At 47.3% G+C, this 20,537-nt stretch overlaps 1 protein-coding gene across 1 annotated transcript in view; it reads right to left on the bottom strand.

Moving 5' to 3' along the window:
- Positions 1-20,537, bottom strand: part of LOC146869228 (E3 ubiquitin-protein ligase RNF31-like) — a 116,075-nt gene that overhangs the window by 48,669 nt on the left and 46,869 nt on the right. Inside the window, exons 2-3 of the mRNA XM_085632641.1 lie at positions 14,417-14,650; positions 13,658-13,804 (exon numbers count right to left, since the gene is read on the bottom strand). Coding sequence (XP_085488767.1) covers positions 13,658-13,804; positions 14,417-14,596 — 327 coding nt within the window. The 5' untranslated portion in view covers positions 14,597-14,650. The remainder of the gene's footprint in view (positions 1-13,657; positions 13,805-14,416; positions 14,651-20,537) is intronic.

Raw genomic sequence — 20,537 nt, 5'->3', positions numbered from 1 at the left:
GTTGTATTTAACAGAGAAAATGTTGTGTTTAATAATTTTTTAGGTGCAGGACTTTGGGTTTGTGGGGCATTATGCTGGGGAGTAATTTAACAAAAAAAGTGTTATAACATTGTATAATATTTAATTTTTTAAATAATATAGATTTTTAAAGGATTTAGGAGCGGGATGTTATGTTTATAGGGAGAAGGGTGTGAAGCAAATGAATAAAATTCGTAACATTTGTGTAGTAAAATATTGAAAAAATTTAAAGATACATTTAAATTGTAATTAGTTTGTTGATAAAGATTGTGGGATGTTGGTATTTTAGTGGATAGGAGTGATAGATTATTTTAAAATTCATTAAAAAAAAAAAAACATTTTTTACTTTTAAATAAAAAAAGATGAATGTATTTAAGATTGGAAAGTTGGTATAGTAGGTGATCAGAATGGGTATTAATTTAAAGTTGTTGAAAATTTTAGAATAATTTTTACCAAAAAAATAATGTAAAAAAATAAAATTTTAGGATGGGGTGCTGGGTTTTTAGTTAATATGGGATTTAAAGGTTGTTAAATTTTGTAATAAAATCAAACTTTTTTAATATTTTTAATAAAACATTAATAATATATTTTTGTAAAGTTTTTTATATTTTGTACTAAAATTTAATTTGTGAAAAAAATTTAAAAATACATTATTTGTGTCTTCTTTGGTTAAGATTAGTTGGTATTTTTAAATATTTTTAAATTTAAATACTTAAAAAATACTATAAAATAATTTACATTTGTATTTAGTTGACATTTAATTTCTATATTTTTTTAAGGCTTTCATTTATTGTATCATGCTACTTTTATTTATATTTTTTGGGGGTTATTGATTTATTTTTTTGTATTTAACAAAAATATTAACAAGTTTTGAATGTTATTTTGCTATTTAATTTTGTGTTGTTTCAAGTATTTATTTTAAAAATAATATTAAATTATTGATATGAAATGAATTTGTAACAAATAGGTGATTATGAAAGGAGTTTAAATATTTTTAATACAAATAAAATTCAATTATTACAATACTTTATACTTTTTGTTTAATACGTTGTGTAAAAAGTTTATGTTTTACATTTTTTATAAATTTTAAAATTTGGACTAAGTTAATTTTAAAAATTGAAAATATTTGTACCAAATTTAGTTTGAAAATGTTTTCTTAAATTTATGGACTGTTGTGTAGTATTTTAATTAAGTTACATTGTGTTTTAATATAAAAAAAATGTTGCTTTGTGTTAATATATTTTTTGTTGTAATGAAGGGGGAACATTGTTTTTGGTTTATAATGTTTAGCATTTTTTATGAATTAATTTATGTTTGGAGAGAGAATAGTATATTTTTTAAGTTTAGTGTTCTGCACCTTTTCTACGTTAAGTTACATTGGAGTGGGAATAGTAAACTATGTATGTATATTGATCAGCACCTTGTTTGACCTAACTTAGGGGCTCATTATGATGGCGGAGAGACCGCCGTCGCCGGGCTGGCAGTGGCGGTCCCTCCGCCATCTGGCTCCCATTTCCCCCCGCCACATTAGGATGGCGGGGGGGGAATCGTGCCACGCTTCCGCCACAGGCAATCGTTGCGATTGCCTTGCGGAGCGGATGTGACCGGGGTTATGGCACCGCCCGCCCGATCACAATGCTGGCGTCAGCCAGCCTTTCTATGGTGGTTGAACCGCCATGGAAAGGCTGGCGGAGGCTGGCTTCGGGGGGGTTGTTACGGGCCCCCTCTGGGGGGGAGGAGGGAGGCAGTTGTGCACTGGGGGGGTTCCATGCACAAGGTGGCAGACACCGCGCGGTGCCTGCCACGTTGTGCAGGGAAACGCACAACATGCTGTCACAATATAAGGAAGGTACTCTGATCCTCGGAAAAGGGATGGGTATATATCAACATAAGAGCAAATGTTCCCTTTTCCCAAGTCTGAAGAGAAGACCCTAAGACTAGTGAATCAGATAAAATAAATCCGTGATCTAAATGTATAAGGAAAACAATAAATTTCCAAGTTGCTAAAGTACAAAATCACGTGTGAAGAGAAACAAATGTAAATATATAAAATCAAACAATATTCAAAAGGAATGCTTATAAAAATGAGTTTATTAAAAAGTTTTAACAATGATACCACAAAAATTCATTATAAGTGATTAGCTAGAGCACACTGTTTTTACATTATTAAAAAACATTTGTCAATTTACAAATATTACAAAAAAGAAAAACAAACTGTCGACGCGGAGTTTCTGTCATAAAGTATTTCGTCACCTTCTTCAGGACAATAGAGCAATTTAAAAATCTTTGGTCGTGACTCTGTAGCCTCTAGATTATCATATTTGGTTATCAGGGGGAATCAATTTCCCATGTGTCGTCCTTAACGACCTTGAGGACACTGTTACTGCTCCTGAAAGGGTATGATAACACCAAAATCATAACCTCTTCTCAGTCTGTTTTATACAAAAACGTTTTACAAGCGAACACTGAATTAGTTCACCCATCTGTATAGTCTGTATTTCTTTAAAAACCCGTATTATTGGTCCCCTTTATTTAAAAAATAGTTCAGTTCACCTATTCAATTTGTGAGATTCGTAGAATATATTAATTGGCAGAATCCAGGAAAGTGGATCTCTGGACAACAAGTTGATCACTTGACAGCAGGATCGCGACACGGACGATCGTTTCCCACTCTATATTCATAAGAGTCAATCGTAGATATTTGCGGTCGTCTCACTCTTTGGGGACTGCAGACTCCACATACAAAGGCTTGAATTTAAAAACGCCTGGCCTGGCAGGCAAAAGGTTGGTGCAGAGAGCACCGCCAGCCGCAATGCCACAAAGGCAGCCTGTGCCTTTCAATGCACAAAGTGACAGGCACCGCGTGGTGCCTGCCACGTTGTACATTGAAATGCAGGGGGGTGCCATAGGTACCCTGCATGTGCACCCCCCAGAATCCCTGGGGGCCCACTACGGGCCCCCAATGTCAAAAACCGCCTGCCTTTCCATGGCGGCGTTGCAGCCACGGAAAGGCAAGTCCCCGCCTGCATAGTAATATGGATGGCGGTGTCTACCAGACACCGCCAACATATAAACTGCTTTTCCGCCCGGTAGGCAATCGGGCGGATTGCCTACCAGTGGAAAACTGGCGGACGGTCTTCCCATCTGCCGGGGTCCCCCCGCCATGGTAATGTGGTGGGGGGGAAATTGGCAGCGGGTGGAGGTTTTTAGCGGGCGGGTGCATGACTATGTTGGGCTGTGTTATTTGATTATGAAAGAACATCCGTTAAGTAAGAATGTATGACGTTACCATGCATACATTTACAAAGAGGTACTTTACATCGCATTTGTTACAACGCAAGTCATTAAAACGACTTGCGCTGGACTTACTATTCCAACTCCAGTCTACATACAGTAGGGAAGGTGTTGGAATAGTCAATCATACTATTCGTTGGGTTAGGGCGCCATCCAGCGCAAGTCGTAACGGCTTGCGTTGTAATGCCCACGATGTAAAGGCATTTCGATGCAATGCCCGCGTTGTGAAGGATGTTTCCCGTTGAGTAACTGTGTTTCGGAAAAGTTTCACCAATACTTGGTGGACCAAAATTGGGAAAGAACGATTACCACGGAGTCAAGACTAGGGTGACCAAAACTATCACTTGTGGGGGTGACCAAACAAAAGTGGTTACTAAGCCTCCCCAGGGGAAAGTGTGAGAACATCCTAAGGATAATAGTAAAGAGTCTTCTAAAGGCCCCCTATAAACCTGCAAAGGAGGGTGGGCACCAAAACGTTTCACAACCAAAAACTGGGTACTAAGGTAAGAATTGGTGTCCCAAAGAGGCATGGTATCACAAATGTAAACAGACTGGTCACCAAACTGGAGATTTGCTGGTCCCAGAAAGAATCACCCTAGCACTGCTCCAGTTAGCATTGGAATAGCAAGTCTCCAGCTGGGATCCCTAGTGTGCCCTGAGCAAATCAGAGTGCACACAGAATTATCGCTAGTCTCGGAGGGAGGAGTGGACCTTGCAACCGTAGCTGTTTGGCCAACTAATATGCAAAAATACAAACAGCAGCCCTAGATTAATGGAATTAGGGTAGAAGCCCTGTGAGATACAGGTGCAAGAGTCACAATGGTGACTGAAAAACCGGTATTTCCAGGACAGTACCTGACTGGACAGACTTATTCAGTCACCAACACTACTAATGTAACAAAGGTCCATTTTGTGGCGATGGTGACCATAGAATGGGGAAGGGTTGCTAGCCTGAAACAGATAGTGGTCTCTTCTGCAATTCCAGTTGAATGTCTGCTAGGGAATGATCTGGAATCCTCAGCGTGGGCAAAGAACGAGCTTACTTACCATGCAGCCATGCTTGGAACCCTAAATGGTTGCGTAAAAAACCGAGCACCGATCAAGGCCCAGGGTAAAAAGATTGGTTGGAGCCTGAAAGGATGGACCAACCCTTAAGAGGAAAGGTTAGAAGACTGGGAAATCAGCTTCTGATCAGCCACAAGCTCTGGTCCCCTCGCCCCAGGGAGAAGACCCGTCAGCCCCAGAGGGCTCTGAGGCCCAGGAGCTTGGGCCTTACACGGCAGAGCTCCTGGGCCCAGGAGGACCTTCGAGGGAAGAGCTATGCCAATGGCAGAGAATCTGCCCTACTCTTGAAAGCCTGAGACATAAGTTCTCTACCCCATATCACCCACAAACTAATGGCCTGGTAGAAAGATTCAACAAGACCATTAAAGGCATGATCTTGGGACTCCCTGAAAAACTCAGTAGATGGAATGTCCTTTTTGCCATGCCTGCTTTTCGCTTACAGAGATGTGTGCCACAGAAGGGAGGAGGTTCTCCCCGACCTCTTTGAACTTCTGTTTGGCCATTCTGTCAGGGTTTGTCTGGTTAAGGAAGACTGGGAGAGACATCTCAAAGAGCCTAAAGAAGATATTGTGGGCTAAATACCAGGCCTATGTTCCAAGATGACAGAGTACATAGGTAAAGCAACTAAAACCCTAAAACCCTAGAGGCCAGCCAAGAGCTTCAAAAACTCTGGTATGACCAAAAGGCTGCCATGGTGGTGTTCCAACCAGGGCAGAAGGTATGGGTGTAAACCCTAGAGGCCAGCCAAGAGCTTCAAAAACTCTGGTATGACCAAAAGGCTGCCATGGTGGTGTTCCAACCAGGGCAGAAGGTATGGGTGTTGGAGCCTGTGGCAATTAGGGCCCCTTCAGGAGAAATGGAACGGTCCCCACTCTATCATTCAAAGAAAAGGAGAAGTCACCTATCTGGTTGACCTTGGCACTAGCAGGAACCCCAAGAGGGTCATCCATGTTAACCGCCTAAAACGTTTCTATGACAGGAATGAAGTGACTGAGGCTAAGGGTCACTGATGAGGATCCGGAAGCAGAGAGTGAACCTCTTCCTGCCTCCTCTCCAGAAGCCTCTAAGATGGGGTAGTAGATGGAGTTGTCTACTCAGACACCCTCTCTACCCAACAGCAAACAGGTCCTGGAGCAGTATGGTGGGTTCTTCTTCTTAACCCCTAGACAAACACACTGGTGTACCCATGATGTGGACGCTGAACACAGCCTACCTATTAAAAACAAGATCTATAGACAGTCTGACCATGTTAAGGCGAGCATCAAAGTTGAAGTCAGCAAGATGTTGGAGTTAGGGGTTAATGAACCCTCAAACAGTCTCTTGGCTAGCTCAGTGGTTTTAGTCACCAAGCCTCACTCCAAGGGTGGGAAACCAGGAATGAGGTTTTGTTTGGACTACAGAGGTCTCAATGCTGTCACCAAGACAGATGCTTACCCAATACCCAGAGCTGATGAGTTGACAGACTAATTAGGAGTAGATACATTTCTCAGCACCTTTCATCTAACATCAGGGTACTGGCTGATTGGCCAGACTCCAGCAGCAAAATATGGCATTCTCTACTCTAGATTGGCATTGTTAGTTCACTTTTATGCCCTTTGGATTAAGAGGATGCCCCTGCCACATTTCAAAGGTTGGTGAACCAAGTCCTTGCTGGGCTGGAAGCTTTTAGTGCAGCTTCTCTTGATGATATTGCGGTCTATAGCTCCACCTGGCAGGATCACCTGATCCACATTGGCAAGGTTTACAGGCGGAAGGCCTCACTATCACAGCATCCAAATGGCAGATAGTAGAGGAGGAGGGCACCGTTGTATACTTGGGCTATCTTGTAGGTGGAGTCCAAGTTCAACCCTTACAACCCAAAATTCAGACCATTCTGGATTTGGAAGCTCCGACCACTCAGACTCCTGTCGGTGAATTCCTTGGCTTGACTGGGGATTACAGGAGGGTTGTGAGAGGGTACCGCACCATTGTGCCACCCCTCATTGAACTCATCTCCAAGAAAATGCCTAAAAAGTTAAACTGGACAGTTAGCTATCAAAAGGCTTTTGACACCCTGAAAGAGGCAATGCGCTGAGCACCCATTCTCCAAGCTTCAAATACAAATAGGCAGTTCATTGTGAAGAGTGATGCCTCTGAACAAGGGATAGGGGCGGTCCTATCTCACACCAACGATGATGGCCATGACCAGCCTGTTGCTTTTATAGGCAAGAGAATACTCACCAGAGAATAGCATTGAAGTGCCATTGAGAGGAAAGCATTTGATGTGGTTTGGTCCCGAATAAAACTGAGGCCATACCTGTTTGGCACTCACTTCTTTGTCCAAACAGACCACAGACCTCTCAGATGCCTTATGCAGATGAAAGGTGAAAACCCAAAACGTGGACTTTACATTGGAACACAGACCTGGGACTGACCAATGCAGATTGCCTTTCGAGGTAGTTTCACTTACGTAATGACAACTCTCTTGGGAAAAGTTAGTCTCCTCCTTTTTTATTTGGGTGTGTGTGTGTAGGAAAGTGCCCCTTTTGACATGGTTACCCTCCACTTTTTGACTGTTAACCAGGTCCACAGTACCAGTGTTCTTTCCCTAAACTGTACCATTGTTCCACAATTGCCACCCTTTAGGATCCCTGTACGTCCCTAGGGAGTGGTATCTCTGACTAGAAACACAGATATTACAAGTGCACAGGGAAGCCATGAGGAGTACATGGACTGGACACTAGTGATTACAAGTTCCTCAGCTCCATGATGGCTTCACTGTATTCCCAGATGTTTGGTACTAAACAGCTCATCTTGATAACTCCCTCATGATGCCAGTGGCTAATTCATTAAGCAATGCACACAGAGGGCATCTCAGAGGTGTCCCCCGAAAACCTACCAACTACTAGTGTGTCGACTGACTCTTCTCGACCAACGAGCCACAACAGGCAGGTTTCTGACCTCCCGAGGTGAAAGCCTTCACTTTCAGAGGCCATGAACAATGCCTGCTCTGGGCAGAAGTATTCATACTTCCTACACGCAGGAGAAACTTCAAAGGGCCGTCGTCTTTCTTTTTTTTTTGTTGAAACATTTTTTATTGTTTTCATAGCAACAGCACAGTACAAACCCGCTTCCTCCACGGCCAAAGAATGTTTAGTACACATAAAGTTACCAGCCAACAACCGGGAGAATGAGCTTCCGGCCCATACCGGCCCTCCCCCCTCCCTCCCCACCCCATGTCAGTGTGCCTCCTGTCTTTCACCTCGCTCCCGATGTGCCCCCTCCCTGCCATAAATCAGACATGGGTACTCGCCTTCCACTAGAGATCCGTGACTTTCCCTTACGCTTAGCCACAGCCTCGTTGCCAGCGATCACTACTACTCCCCTTCTACTCCCCATTCACCACCTCCTCCTGCCCGCCAGATGTGTCCCCCTCTACCCCGTTGTCAGCCATCAGCCCCTGAAGTTCCACCACCAGCGCCTCCCACGCCCGGGCCGTCGCCAACGCCTTTTCGTCATCCCGCCGAAGAGCTAATTGCAACCGGAGCGCACCCTCAGCCCCCGCCCAACGCACAAAGGCCGCCCTCCATCGCAAGAAGCTAGGCCCCCTCCTGGACTTCCAGTGCATAGTCAGTTCCCTCTTGGCCATTATCAATCCTAAGTCGTAAAACTTGCTAGTGACCTTCGTCCGGCGGGTGTGCGGGAACCAAAGCAGCAAACAGGCCCCCAGGTCCGGGTCAATAACTCGGTCCGTCACCTGATTTAGGCAATCCATGACCTCTGCCCAATAATCACCCAGCTGGACGCAGGACCAAAACATGTGACGAAAATCAGCGCCCTCTCTTCCGCACCGCGGGCACTGTGAGTGCGCCCCCCCAAAAAATTGCAATATTTTAACCGGTGTCAAATACGCCCTGTGCAACGTCAAAAAAATTGCACCAACTGGAACCGGGCATTGCGCGTTCCCTTCCAGGCCCGCCGCATCAGCGTGGACCAGGTAGTCTCGGGGATCGGTTTCTCAAGGTCCAACTCCCACTTGCCCCTCAAGGCGGCAAGGGGCGGCAAGCCTTCCGTCGACAGCCTGCGGTATAGGCAAGTAATGGCCTTGGACGTCCCCGCCGCCATCACTACATATTGGCAACCCGCAGCGACCGGTGGCTCCGAGAGCCCTGCATTCCAGTGCCGCTGAAGGCTCGCTACCAGGGCCGCGTGAAGTAAGAAGTCCCCACGTGGGAGCCCATAGGAGTCCTGCAACTCCTGGAACGGCAGCAGCACCCCCTCCCGGAATAAGTCACCCACCATCTGCACACCCAACTCCTCCCAAACAGCCAGCCCAGACCAATCGCCTCCATGCGGGAACGCCGTACACATCCCCAAAGGAATCTCCGGGGCGTAGGGGCGAGTTATCGCCGCCCTCCTCTGGCATCGGTTCCAACACAGCCGGAGTGTACGCTCTTCCAACGTGAGCAGGTCAAGGTCCAGCCTCTGCTGTAAGACTATGAAGGCTAGCACATGTCGCGGAATCAGCCTGCCCTGTGGGCCCTCCGGGCCCCGGTATTCTCTGGCAACCGCCTGCGTAAGCCACTGGAGTTGGGCCGCCAGATAGTACCACTCGAAGTCTGGGACTGCCAGGACCCCTTCCGCCCTCGGCCACCGCAGGGTGGTTAACGCCACCCGCCTTCTCCCGGAGCCCCAAATGAAGCCCGTGGACATCGCCCTAAGCCGTTGGAAGTACGACGCCGGCACCCATATAGGTAGGGTGCGAAAGTAATAGAGGAGTCGTGGCAACGCCACCATCTTCAACAGCGCCACCCTCCCGGCACACGAAAGCGGGAGCGTACTCCAGAAACTCATGCTGCCCCGCAATCCGCGAATGGCTCTGCCAATGTTCCCCTCCAGCAAGTCCTGCTGGGTGTGGTAGATATTAACCCCCAGATACCGCAGGCAGCCCCCCTCCCATCGGAAGGCCCGTCGTCTTTCTTATGCGACCCTGGCCTCTCCAGATAGTGGCAGCCAGACAGGCAGGAAAATTATCAAGGATCAGCAGTTGTGCCCACATTCAGCCAGCACCACCACTAGAGCGGACCAGCTGATGTCGACACCACTTTTGAGATTCCTCCATCTTGTTCTGGACGGAATTCACATTCTAGGGTCAGGGCTATGCCAACTTCCCACAGGAAGTGGTCACATAGAGGGTGTAGACACCCTAAAGTAACGTAGCCCATTGGCAACTGCCCGTCACTACCCTTAAATGCCCCTAAATTGAGTATTTAGGTAGCACCTAAGACCTGGGATTCGAAAGATCAAGATAAGACGGACAAAGAAGAGTAATTGTCTGGCGAGAACTATAGCAGACCTGTGAACTTTTGGCGTGAAACCCTGCCCGTCCTCAGCCCTCTCTCTGCAATTGCAACAGAATGACTCCTCCTGCGAGCTGGAGAACTACCAGAACCTTTGGTAGCCTGCCAACACTTCGGAAATTGCCTGCAATCTCGCTTGGAGTAAAGAAGCTACTCCACAGCAACCCGTAAGACCGACAAGCAGAATCAAGTCCACCAACTTGCCCCTGCCCAACTGACACCACAGACGACTGTGAGAAGGTACTCGTGCTCTGGAAGGTCAGATCTGTTTCCTCACCAAGTGTCAAAACACCAGGACCAACAGGAGTCATGCAGAATCAACCCCCAGGGTACCAGATGATCTGCACCACACACCAACAGTAAGTCCAGTCTGGATTCTCACTGCACCAGGCAGGATCAAGCCGCCAGTTAGGGACGTCAGCTTCACTGAGAACCACTTTGTGAGTGGCTCAGCTGCCTTGATTTTGCCACTGAGAGCTGCTTGTCCCTCACCGCAAGGAGCATCTTTGTGCACAAAGCCCAGCCAACGTAACCACTCTGCACCTGAGCTACCTGGCCTGGGCACCGCAAACCAGCTAGGCTCCCTTACTCCAAGACCTCTTGCGACCTAAGCCCCGTTTGAGAGCTCTCTGACTTGTCCACAAGACCACTTGTGCAGCCTGTTTTTGAGTCCGCAGTGCACCAGCTATCAATCTCACCAGCACACTACTACTGGCAGAACCCGGGCAGTCTCCAAAGAACTGCTGGTAGGACTGTGGACCTTGGCCCACTACAACTCCGAATCCTGAAGGTGAACCCCTGAAACAGACTGTGCCTACCTTTTATACATCCCTGACTTTAACTTCCATAGGATTGTACTGTGCGTAAAGTATTTAGGTGGCCCCCTGACACCAGAAACTCAGATTAGTCTACTGAGAAAAGAAGGAGCAAGAACAGCTAAAAACGTAAGAACTGTGGACCGCACCAGAACTGGTGCCAAACCCTGCCTGCTGCTTCCCGACAATTGCAAAGACCCGACTCGTCCAGCAGCTGTGCATCCTCCTACATCCTTATAGTGTTGCCAGCACTTTGACAAACAGCCAGCAACTCCCTTGAAGTGAAGAAGCCACTTTCTTGCAGCCTGCAGGCACCGCCCACATCTGACAGGTTTACAGATCTGCGGACCACCAGGTTCACCGAGTGAGCAGCACCTCAAGAAAGGGTTTTCAAGGCTCCCTGAGGTCAACCCCGTCTCTCCAGCAAGTTTAAAGACACTAGACCCTCGAGGAGCGCTCCAGCCCCAATACCCTGGTTTCCAGAGCACTTAAAGCAGCCAAATCTTGTTTCATGTCCAGTCCAGACACAAACACCGCCAAGAACGACCTACCGACAAGGCACATCAGCATCACAGAGGCCAGCATCGAGAGTGGACATGCTGTCCTGTTTTGTCCACATCTCCAGGTCAATGCCAAGAAGTGAGAGCCTCCAACGCAAGCGACCTGCTGGACAAAACACCCCTGCACCCAAGCCCCACAGCCAAAGTCCAAGCCAAACATTGGTCCTCCCCACCTTTCCCCAGAGACTTTCAAGAGCCGAGTTTCCCTTAGGGTTCTGTCGGACTTGTCCCCAGGTCCCCACTTGCAGCCTTTTTCTGTTACAGGTTTTTCCATTGAATTCAACAGTAGCGTTAGAGGCTACCACTGCAACCAAGCACCTCTGCAGCCGGACTGACCAAGGCAGGTAAAACTTAATTGCTGGTGGTTCTAAGGACCTTGCCCCTGGGTACCTTAAGTCTAGGAGATCAACTCCGACGAATGTTTACAAGTGTACCTATGTAGTGAATGTTTCTCCCATGGGATAACATTACCGCATTTAATGCTCATGCCTCAAATCTGACATAAATTTTAGAAATACAGTAAAATACAGCTAACTCGAAAAGTACTTATCCAATTACAATAATCTTGGTTTCTAAATTAGTACAAAAATCTATGTTATTTTTTTTAATTGGTCTCGAATTTCTTCATTGAGTTTGTGTCTCATTTATTGACTATGTGTGTACAACAAATGCTCAACCTCTGATAAGCCTAAAGCTGCTCCACCACAAGAACACAAAATGGAACACCCTTGGATTGTTAAAGCAAGCCCCTGTAAAGTAATAAGTGTCGTCTGGACTTCCTGCACAGTGTACCTCATTTTTGTACACTATATAGGAAGTCAGATTCCTATAAGAAGTACATATCCAAACCAGATGCCGGGAAGAAAACAACATAACAATGGAGTCAATGACCATGGGCATTATCACCAAGAGTAGGAGTCGCAACCCCTGGTGACTCGAAAGACTTCTTTGAAGAAAAACAACTTGCATACATCCAGGCCCAACACTAGATGGCAGGAGCACGCACAGCACGTGTATATACAACCACACAAACCTCGAACAATACATTTCCACTTCATTCACCAAAGTGAGCTGGAAGTAGCAGAGGAAGCTAGGAAATATTCGAGAAAACGAAAAGGTAAACGGGGAAGGGTGATTAGGAGTGCACTGAAGGCAGGGGCTGCATGTAGACAGCAATGGGTACATCCCCCGCAATTATATAAATTATGTTCTCTTAGATAATAAAATGTAAACCCGAAATTAATATAAACTAGTCTTTTCCTTGAAAAACCATATCCTTGGTGTCCATTTCAAGCACAACTTCCAAAACAAAATACAACACACAGGTACCTAGTAGTCATTAGCCTGTAAGACATGGATTACATTTCTCTCCTATCTTGTCATAACTATTCCAGGCATCTCAACTTTAGAGGCCTCTCTCCTGTATTTTCCATACTCTCTCTGAATCCCCTTCCCCCCCTGTGATGGTGTCCCACTCGAGAGCGGCGCCGACCAACCCAACATGGCCGCCGCCGAAGCAGAAACAGCTAGTGGGGTTGACGCTCTAGCGTCTGAAACAGGACCAGCGCCCGAGACGGCTGAAAAGCTCAGGAGGCGTCCGGAACGTGGTTCAGCTGGGACGGAGCAGGAAGAGGAGGAGGACGCGACTTAAGCCGTACCGGAGGACAGGCAGAGAAACACGACCTAGAGGAGAGCTGAGGAGGACGCCGAGGAGGTGCACGCCGGAGGAGCAGAGCAGGAGCCACGCACCAGCAAAGAGGAGACAGCGAGGGAAAACAGCTCCAGGAGCGCTACCCTCGGGACCATTGCACTCCCCGAAGATAAGGAGGCTTGGTCTCCCAACACCACGGCCCAGGAGGGTCGTGGAAGCAGGCAAGTACCCGCTGCACACTCGGGGCTTGTTCAGGGGCTGTGGGCTCGTATAAGGGGATATCACTAAAGTCACCACTTGTTTTCCCCCACATTAGGCACAACACACTAGGGACTGGTGACGGTGCACTTACCCTCCCCCATGTGCTTCATTATTTAAATAGAAGCCTAAGCCGGTGTGGTTTTCTTTGGGTTTTTTTGGGTCCACGCTCACCTACCACGAAACGGACCTGGGAGCAGAGAGACGAGGAGTCTGACGTGAAGGGCCCCACACCTGCGTTATATTCATCCTATATTGACTGCCTATTACTATTGCTCATACGTGTGTCAATGAGTAAAACCCTGAATCTTTCAAAATAAACCAGAACGACAAACCTATATAGTTTGGGACTAATTTAGATTGGGACTACTTTAGCACCGGAGAAGGAAGGGGGTGACTGACTGCTGAGAACTTCCCGATCACACCCCCCTTATGAGGTATTTCTCCCATATTGTATATTTTTATAAAGGAGTGTTCTGTGGGAGACAAGAAAACCTTAATAGTTCATTTGAAACAGAAATATGTACTATGCTTCAGAGTCTGAAAGCATAGGGCAGGATGCTCCTTGGAATCGACCACTGATTTCTGAAGCAATGTCAATCCTGCCTACAAATGTATCCCAATAGATAGCTAGATGTCACCCTGCTCCCTACTCACCTTCATGGCATCCACTGTGGTCTTAAAAACTGGGTTGTTAAATTTCACAGAGCGCCAGTACTTGGGCTTCTTCGGGTTCAGCAAGTTCCGCCCATACTTCTCCAAGATGTTGAAGGCTGTCGAGATCTTGCGCAGATAGATATTGGGCTGCAAGTTGGATCAGAGGGCAAGAAAGAGGTGAGGAGTCAGACAGGAATGTGGAGGAAAGTGGTGAAATGAGAGAAAAATGAACAAGAGACAAGGAGAAACAATTTTAATCTGGGGCTTTATGCAATACTTTGTGCAAAGCAAAACTTATTTAAGGTACAAATTATGGGAATTTTTTTGTAAAGTATGAGGCACACCCACTGCAGTAGACAATCATGTTTTTCAGCACTCTTAACACTTCTTGAGACTTAAAGAATGGAATAGACATACAGTGTCAGGTCCATTTACTTTCCAGGTAAAGCGACTGTGGTCATCTAAAAAGGAGACTGGGTTTTAAAACAAAAAATCCTGGAGATGATCTTATGTTTGATTTAATCTCCAACTTCCACTACCCGGATAAGACGTTGATCCAAAGCCATTCAACATTACACTGGCTAACATCTATGAGATGAAGTTGAGGGATCAGTTACAGATCTAAGAGGATTGTTGGGAAACATATTTATTCCAGAAATTAATGGAGTCACCCTTTTGGACCATTTGGTTGTCACCACCACTGGCACCCAACATCAAGTTCTGCTTGTCAGTACCCTGTTCCCTGCTGAGATAGCTCACCTCTCCAATGGCATTAATTAGAATAATGCCTACAGCATTTAGCTCCTGGTACTTCTCTTCTAGAGGCAACGCGATCTCCAACAGGGCACGTAGGGCATCAGTATCAACTTCAGCTGGATTTACGCACAGGGTGCTCAAAAGGCTCACTCTCTTCTCCAAAAACAGGGTTCTTGCATCCATGTTGCACAGCTACAGCGCCTCCATAGAAACAGGCTTACACTCATAATTTGGGACCTGTAGTAAAGATGAAAGAAAGATCAGCCTACATAAAAAGTAAGAAACACCACCAGAAACAGTGTTATTGGAAGGGAGATGAGAGACTTCCTTCTGTGGGCTAGAGAGATGCGGCAGAACCACCCGTGACTACCACCCCTGAATGAGAGTGATCGACCGTGATCAAATCAGAAGACATTTTAATTTTATATTTATTAATTTTTGTTTATAACATTTTATGAACAATTACATGAGAAAGTATACATTAAATCTCAGGCACAGCAATAATGAAACACAGCTTTCATTTTACTTAACTATGCAAATAAATGAATGAATGAATGTCAGGATTTCTAAAGCATGCGGCTACTCCAACAGAGTGTCTCGCTGCTAATTTCAGAAAGTAAGAGAAGGCGAGGGGACAGAATTAGAAACTGAAAAGCCAAGTTTTCAGTTTCTGTCTGCAAGACCATACATTATTCATTCAGTGTAACTCTACAGGTATGCTGTTCCAAGCTTGCGGGACCAGGAGGGAGAAGGATCTGCCTCCGGTTTTTGCTCGTTTAACGGCTGAGGGAAGAGCACAGAGTTCTTAGGAGAGAGCAGAATTGAATCCGGGAGGATAGATATGTCGGTCCAGACTGGTGCAGAGCCCTGTGCACAAGGGTCAGGATCTTAAACTGGATCCTTTTTTTTTAGACAGGAAGCCAGTGTTGGTTCTTCAGCTGAGAAGAGATAGAAGCTCGTCTGGGTAATTGAAGAGCCAGACAGGCTGCTGCGTTCTGCACCATTTGTAATTTCTGCAGCAGATATTGTGGCAGTCCAGCATAAAGGATATTGGCACAGTTCAACCTGGTCACCACAAGGGCCAAAAGAACAGTGATCCTTGCAGAAAGGGAGAGTATTTGCAGGAATTTTGTGACCGTCCGCAACAGACCAAAACATGTGCCAACCACTGTATTAATTTGAGAACGTAGCATCAGCTGATTATCAATCTACATACCCAGGTTTTTCACTACTTCTTCCCGGGCGTTAGGTGGAGGAGTCTTGTCCAGCCAATGGGCCTGTAGATCAAAAATACAATTATATCCAAAGCGGAGAATCTCAGTTTTATCGGTGTTACATTTGAGCTGATTAAAGCCCATCCATCAAAATACTGCTAATAAGCAGGGTTGATGGCATTGTTTACGATATCCAATTGCAGGGGTAGAGGACTGGACTTTGTCGTTATCAATGTGTACGGTCCCAATTATGACAATCCTGACTTCTATACAAGTCTGTTCGGCAGAGTACAGGCGCTGGCGAGCGGACAGCAGCTGTGGGGGGGAGATTTTAACTTGACCTTGGATCCGGATTGTGACTGCTCAGGAGGTCCACCTAGACGCGCTACAGCTTCGGCCCGCACCCTTGCTGTAGCTATGACACAGGCGGACTTACGTGATGTCTGAGGCAGCGATTTCTAGACAAGGGGGGGGGTTCACTCACTATTCGGCCTTCCATGGCCTACATACTCATATTGACTACTGGTTGCTCTCCAGGCAGCTATACAACCAGGTGCGGACTTGAGAGGTGCTTCCACGCACATACTCAGACCATTCCCCGGTTTTGGTCGTAATCGCCATTCTCACTCGAAGACTTCCTCCTCATACCTGGAGGTTTTGTCGCGGTTACGCGAACACCGGCCAGGAACTACATTGCCCAGAACACCCTGGGGCTGGCGACCAGAACTCGCGTCAGCCAGGGTCGCATATCTCGCAGCTATAAAAGACCGCCTCCCCCTAGAGGAGGCGCTTGACAATCTCGCCCCAGTTCCAGTATTGTTTCCGAGACCTTCGTACTACGAGCGCCGTGTGCGCGCTACACCTTGGACTTCGCGGAGACCTCGAAACCGGAGAAACACCCCTCGCGCCAACATCAGCAGGAGCCGTGAGAGAGAACTACGGCGTCCCGCTAGATTCACCGGAACAACAGGAACCGGAGTAAGTATTTACTAAAGCCCCTAATTTCGGAGACTGCTCCCGCGGTGACGGAACCGCGGAGGAGCTATCCGACCTGGCAGAGCTCTAAGGTTCCAAGAGACCAGAGCACGACTGCCGTGTGAGCACACCCGATTATAACAGCGAAAGGAGAAGGGAATTCTCTCCTCAAGACCCGAGTGCTCTGCTGTGACGCAACAGGAGAGAGCACACATTTTTCTTGAGTTACGCCAGGACGTTGGGAGGGAAGGTAGACAAGACGCAGGATTGTAGGGGGTCAGTGAGCCCTCCCTTGTCTCCCTTCAGACAGTCACTCCACATCCACTATTTTCACCGCGCAGAAAACAGAGTCAGAACTTACCCTTTCCACAGAAGACTCTGTACGTTGTATGCGGAACCACAACCAACTACCCAGCACTCCCAGAGGACGATTACCGGATACCAGTGATAGATCCCCCCTCCTTGAAACTGTGAGTTCTAGATAGTGGGGCAGGGGGTGGGGATTCATGATAAATGGTAGTGGCTTATGTGTCCTCTGTTTTCTTGTCCGTAGTCTCCGACGCAAGAACCCTCCCAGAACTTCTACCTCACCCACCTACTGGACAGTAGGTTGCACTGCAATTCCTCCGGTGGTCATCTTTGGTTCCCTCCCCCTTCTCCCAATCGTTTTCTCTCCCTACTCTGGTGGCCTTTCTGAGGGGAGCGTTAGCGAAGGGGAGAAGAGGGGGGATTCTCATCGCAAGCATCGTTCCTGCTGGCTGGCTCAGGTTAGTGGGTAGGGAATCCTGCTGACACGCTGACGCTTCCGCGACAGGTTTCCCCCGTTTTTGCTTCTGGACGAAGTGTTCCGGGCTGAACTATCAGACGCAATTGAGATATACTTCAATAAAAATGTGGGCTCAGTGGAGAGCTTCCAGGTGGTGTGGGAGGCGTTCGTATATATTAGGGGGATTGAGATATCTAAACACTCGGGAGTTCTTAAAGCCCTACCTAAAAGACTGACTGACTTGGAGGCCTCGCTGACTGCCTTGGAGATGCGACTGCAACTTAGTGCAACTGATGAGATGCAGGTGGAATTCAAGGCCCAATTGGAAGAATTCCACGAGACTTACGATCCTGAAATTAAAAATCTCTGCAAATACGCCACGGCCCGCATCTACGGGGAGGGTGAGAGATCTGGCAGTGTGCTTGCGCAGTTGCTGCATGGTCGCCGCAATTATTCAGAGGTTGCAGTGCTGAACTCAGCGTAAGGTGAGGCACTAACGGAGGAACGAGACATAGCAGAACGATTTCGCCAATTCTACTCAGCATTATATGCGACGCGTGGTACTAGCACTGAGGCGGAAATGGTTGATTACTTGTCCCATATTAAACTACCATGGTTGACGGACACGCATCGTGAGTTTTTGATGCGGCCCATAAAACGAGAGGAAATTCTTCTAGCGTTATCGGATATGAGAGCGGGTAGTGCACCCGGGAATGACGGTTTAACGGTAGCATTTTACAGGGCGTTTTTAGATCTCTTACTACCTCAGCTGACTACTCTGTTTGAGGATATGTGCGTGTCAGGCACGATGCCGCCCTCCCGAGAGAGGCGGAAATAGTTGCTATTATAAAGGCAGGGAAGTCCCCTGAGGAATGCTCGTCATACCGCCCTCTCTCGCTACTCAATGTAGATACGAAGATTTTTGCAAAGATTCTGGCCAACCGCCTGGTGCCACTGGTTCCTCTTCTAGTGGCACCAGAACAGGAGCATTTCTAGAGGCACAAGACAGGGCTGCCCGCTGTCCCCGCTTCTCTATGCGCTGGTCGCGGAGCCATTGGCCTGTGCGCTGCGTGAATATCATGGACATAAGGGTATACATATTCCTGGCTATAATCTCATCATCTCAGCCTATGCTGATGATACACTTCTAAATGTAAATGTATTTGTACTTATATAGCGCACTTTTACCCAGAGGTCTCGTAGCGCTGTATTCATACCGCTGTCGAACCCTTCCTGGTTTTCCTGTGAGATGTCCACTCCTGGGCACCCCCAAGGTGAAGCCAGGCATCCTAGTGCTGTGGGGGCCGTTGTGGAGATTAAGCAAGCTATTGCCCAGAGTTGCACAGTGGGACCCATGATTAGAATAGGCACCGAGGCGAGAATTATCAGGTCCGGAGAAATTGTATCCAAGAGCCGCCGAGGCGGGAATTGAACCCTGGTCCCGGGCCAGACCTCTGCATCAGGGTCTGCCGCTCTAACCATTGAGCCACACTTCTCCACTTCTATATGTAAGGGATCCTGAACGCCATCTTTCCTCAGTGCTACGGGAGGTAGTACTTTATGGGGGACTCTCGGGACTGCAGGTCAATTGGTCCAAATCTCTTGTGTTCCCCCTTACGCCAACTACGTCCCAATTTGACATGGACTACCCACTGCAATGGACGACGGACTCAGTTAGATATCTGGGTATCCAAGCACATTCTGACTCGGAGACAATCTTTAGAGACAACTACCGAGTAATAATGAGAAAACGAAGATGATGTAGATCGTTGGATTCGCCTACCATTGACGCTGTTAGGCAGAATTTCAATAATGAAAATGGTTATCCTCCCACGTCTGCTGTACCTTTTCACCAACATTCCGATGGTCCTCCCGGGCATATTTTTTAAGAAGCTTAATACCTTGATGGTCAAGCTGTCTTGGGCAGGCAAACTGCCAAGAGTCTATGGCGGATCCTCACCTTGCCCTATCACATGGTGGGGTTGGGGACACCGGACTTTGACCTCTATTACAGGGCTGCACAATGCGCCCATGCACATCTCTGGATACATGGCTCTACTGACATTCCCCACCTGCGCATACAGCGGGAGGTAGCAGCTCCGAGTCCATTGCCCATGCTGCTTTTTGCGCCTGCTGACTGCAGGACGGGCATAGTGGATTCGATCAATGCCACTAACCACGCCTGGCATCATCTCTTGAAGCTGCAAGCCGGAGCCCTTCTGAACTCGCCTTTGGCGTCCATAGATTGGTGCCAATGGCTACCTCCCTGTCGAGATAGGGGTGTTATTCGCGCACTCAATTCCCTTGGGATACACACAATGGGCAACTTGTTTGAGAACGGGGTTCTGAAAGACTGGTGCTCGGTTGCGACGGGAGATGCTGAGCCCTCCCTCTAAAAGCAAGTTCCAATATCATAGAATTCGTCACGCACTTCAACACCTTGGAGACGATCTAGTGGAACCGCCGGAGATGACTGAACTTATCCTGACCATAAAAACACAAGCCACAACAGGGATGGTATCTAAGATATATAAACAAGCTATGTCATATAGAGCGAACCACTATACTAAAGCCCGTCTGGCCTGGCAATCTGATATAAATAAGGAGATAGATCACGCCATGTGGCTGTACTGCTGCCTTAGCACAAAACGAGTCTCTCTCAACGGTAGACACCGTCTTATACATTTTGAGTTTCTAAATAGGGTATATTACACCCCAGAGCGATTATGCAGATATGGGCTCTGAGAAAGCTTGTGCTGTGAGCGATGCAATGAGACTGTGGCGGACTTTGCACATCTGGCATGGCTTTGCCCGGGAGTGGCTAAGTTTTGCAAGTTAGTGTTTCTGGAATTGACAGCAATAACTGGGAAGGAGCTTACACCTGACCCAGCGCTAGCGCTTTTGGGTTTCTCCAAACATTTGCCTAAGGGGTTGCGAAGGTTAGTAGATATGGGATTACTAATAGCAAAACGCAGGGTAGCTATTTGCTGGTCTAGAGGCTGCTTACCTACATTGGCTCAATGGGCTTCAGATATGATATATTGCTCTACACAAACAGAGAACTTTAGTGGCCTTATGCCCCCTCGCAATCGCAAAACTTCTGGACACTATACAACACCTACAAAGCTAACAAAAGCAGCGAAGGGGGCGGGGGGATCAGTTGAGAGAT

The sequence above is a fragment of the Triturus cristatus genome, chromosome 1_1 (assembly GCF_964204655.1).
Source record: "Triturus cristatus chromosome 1_1, aTriCri1.1, whole genome shotgun sequence".
NCBI lineage: Eukaryota > Metazoa > Chordata > Amphibia > Caudata > Salamandridae > Triturus > Triturus cristatus.
This window is presented reverse-complemented; position numbering and strand designations above follow the sequence as displayed.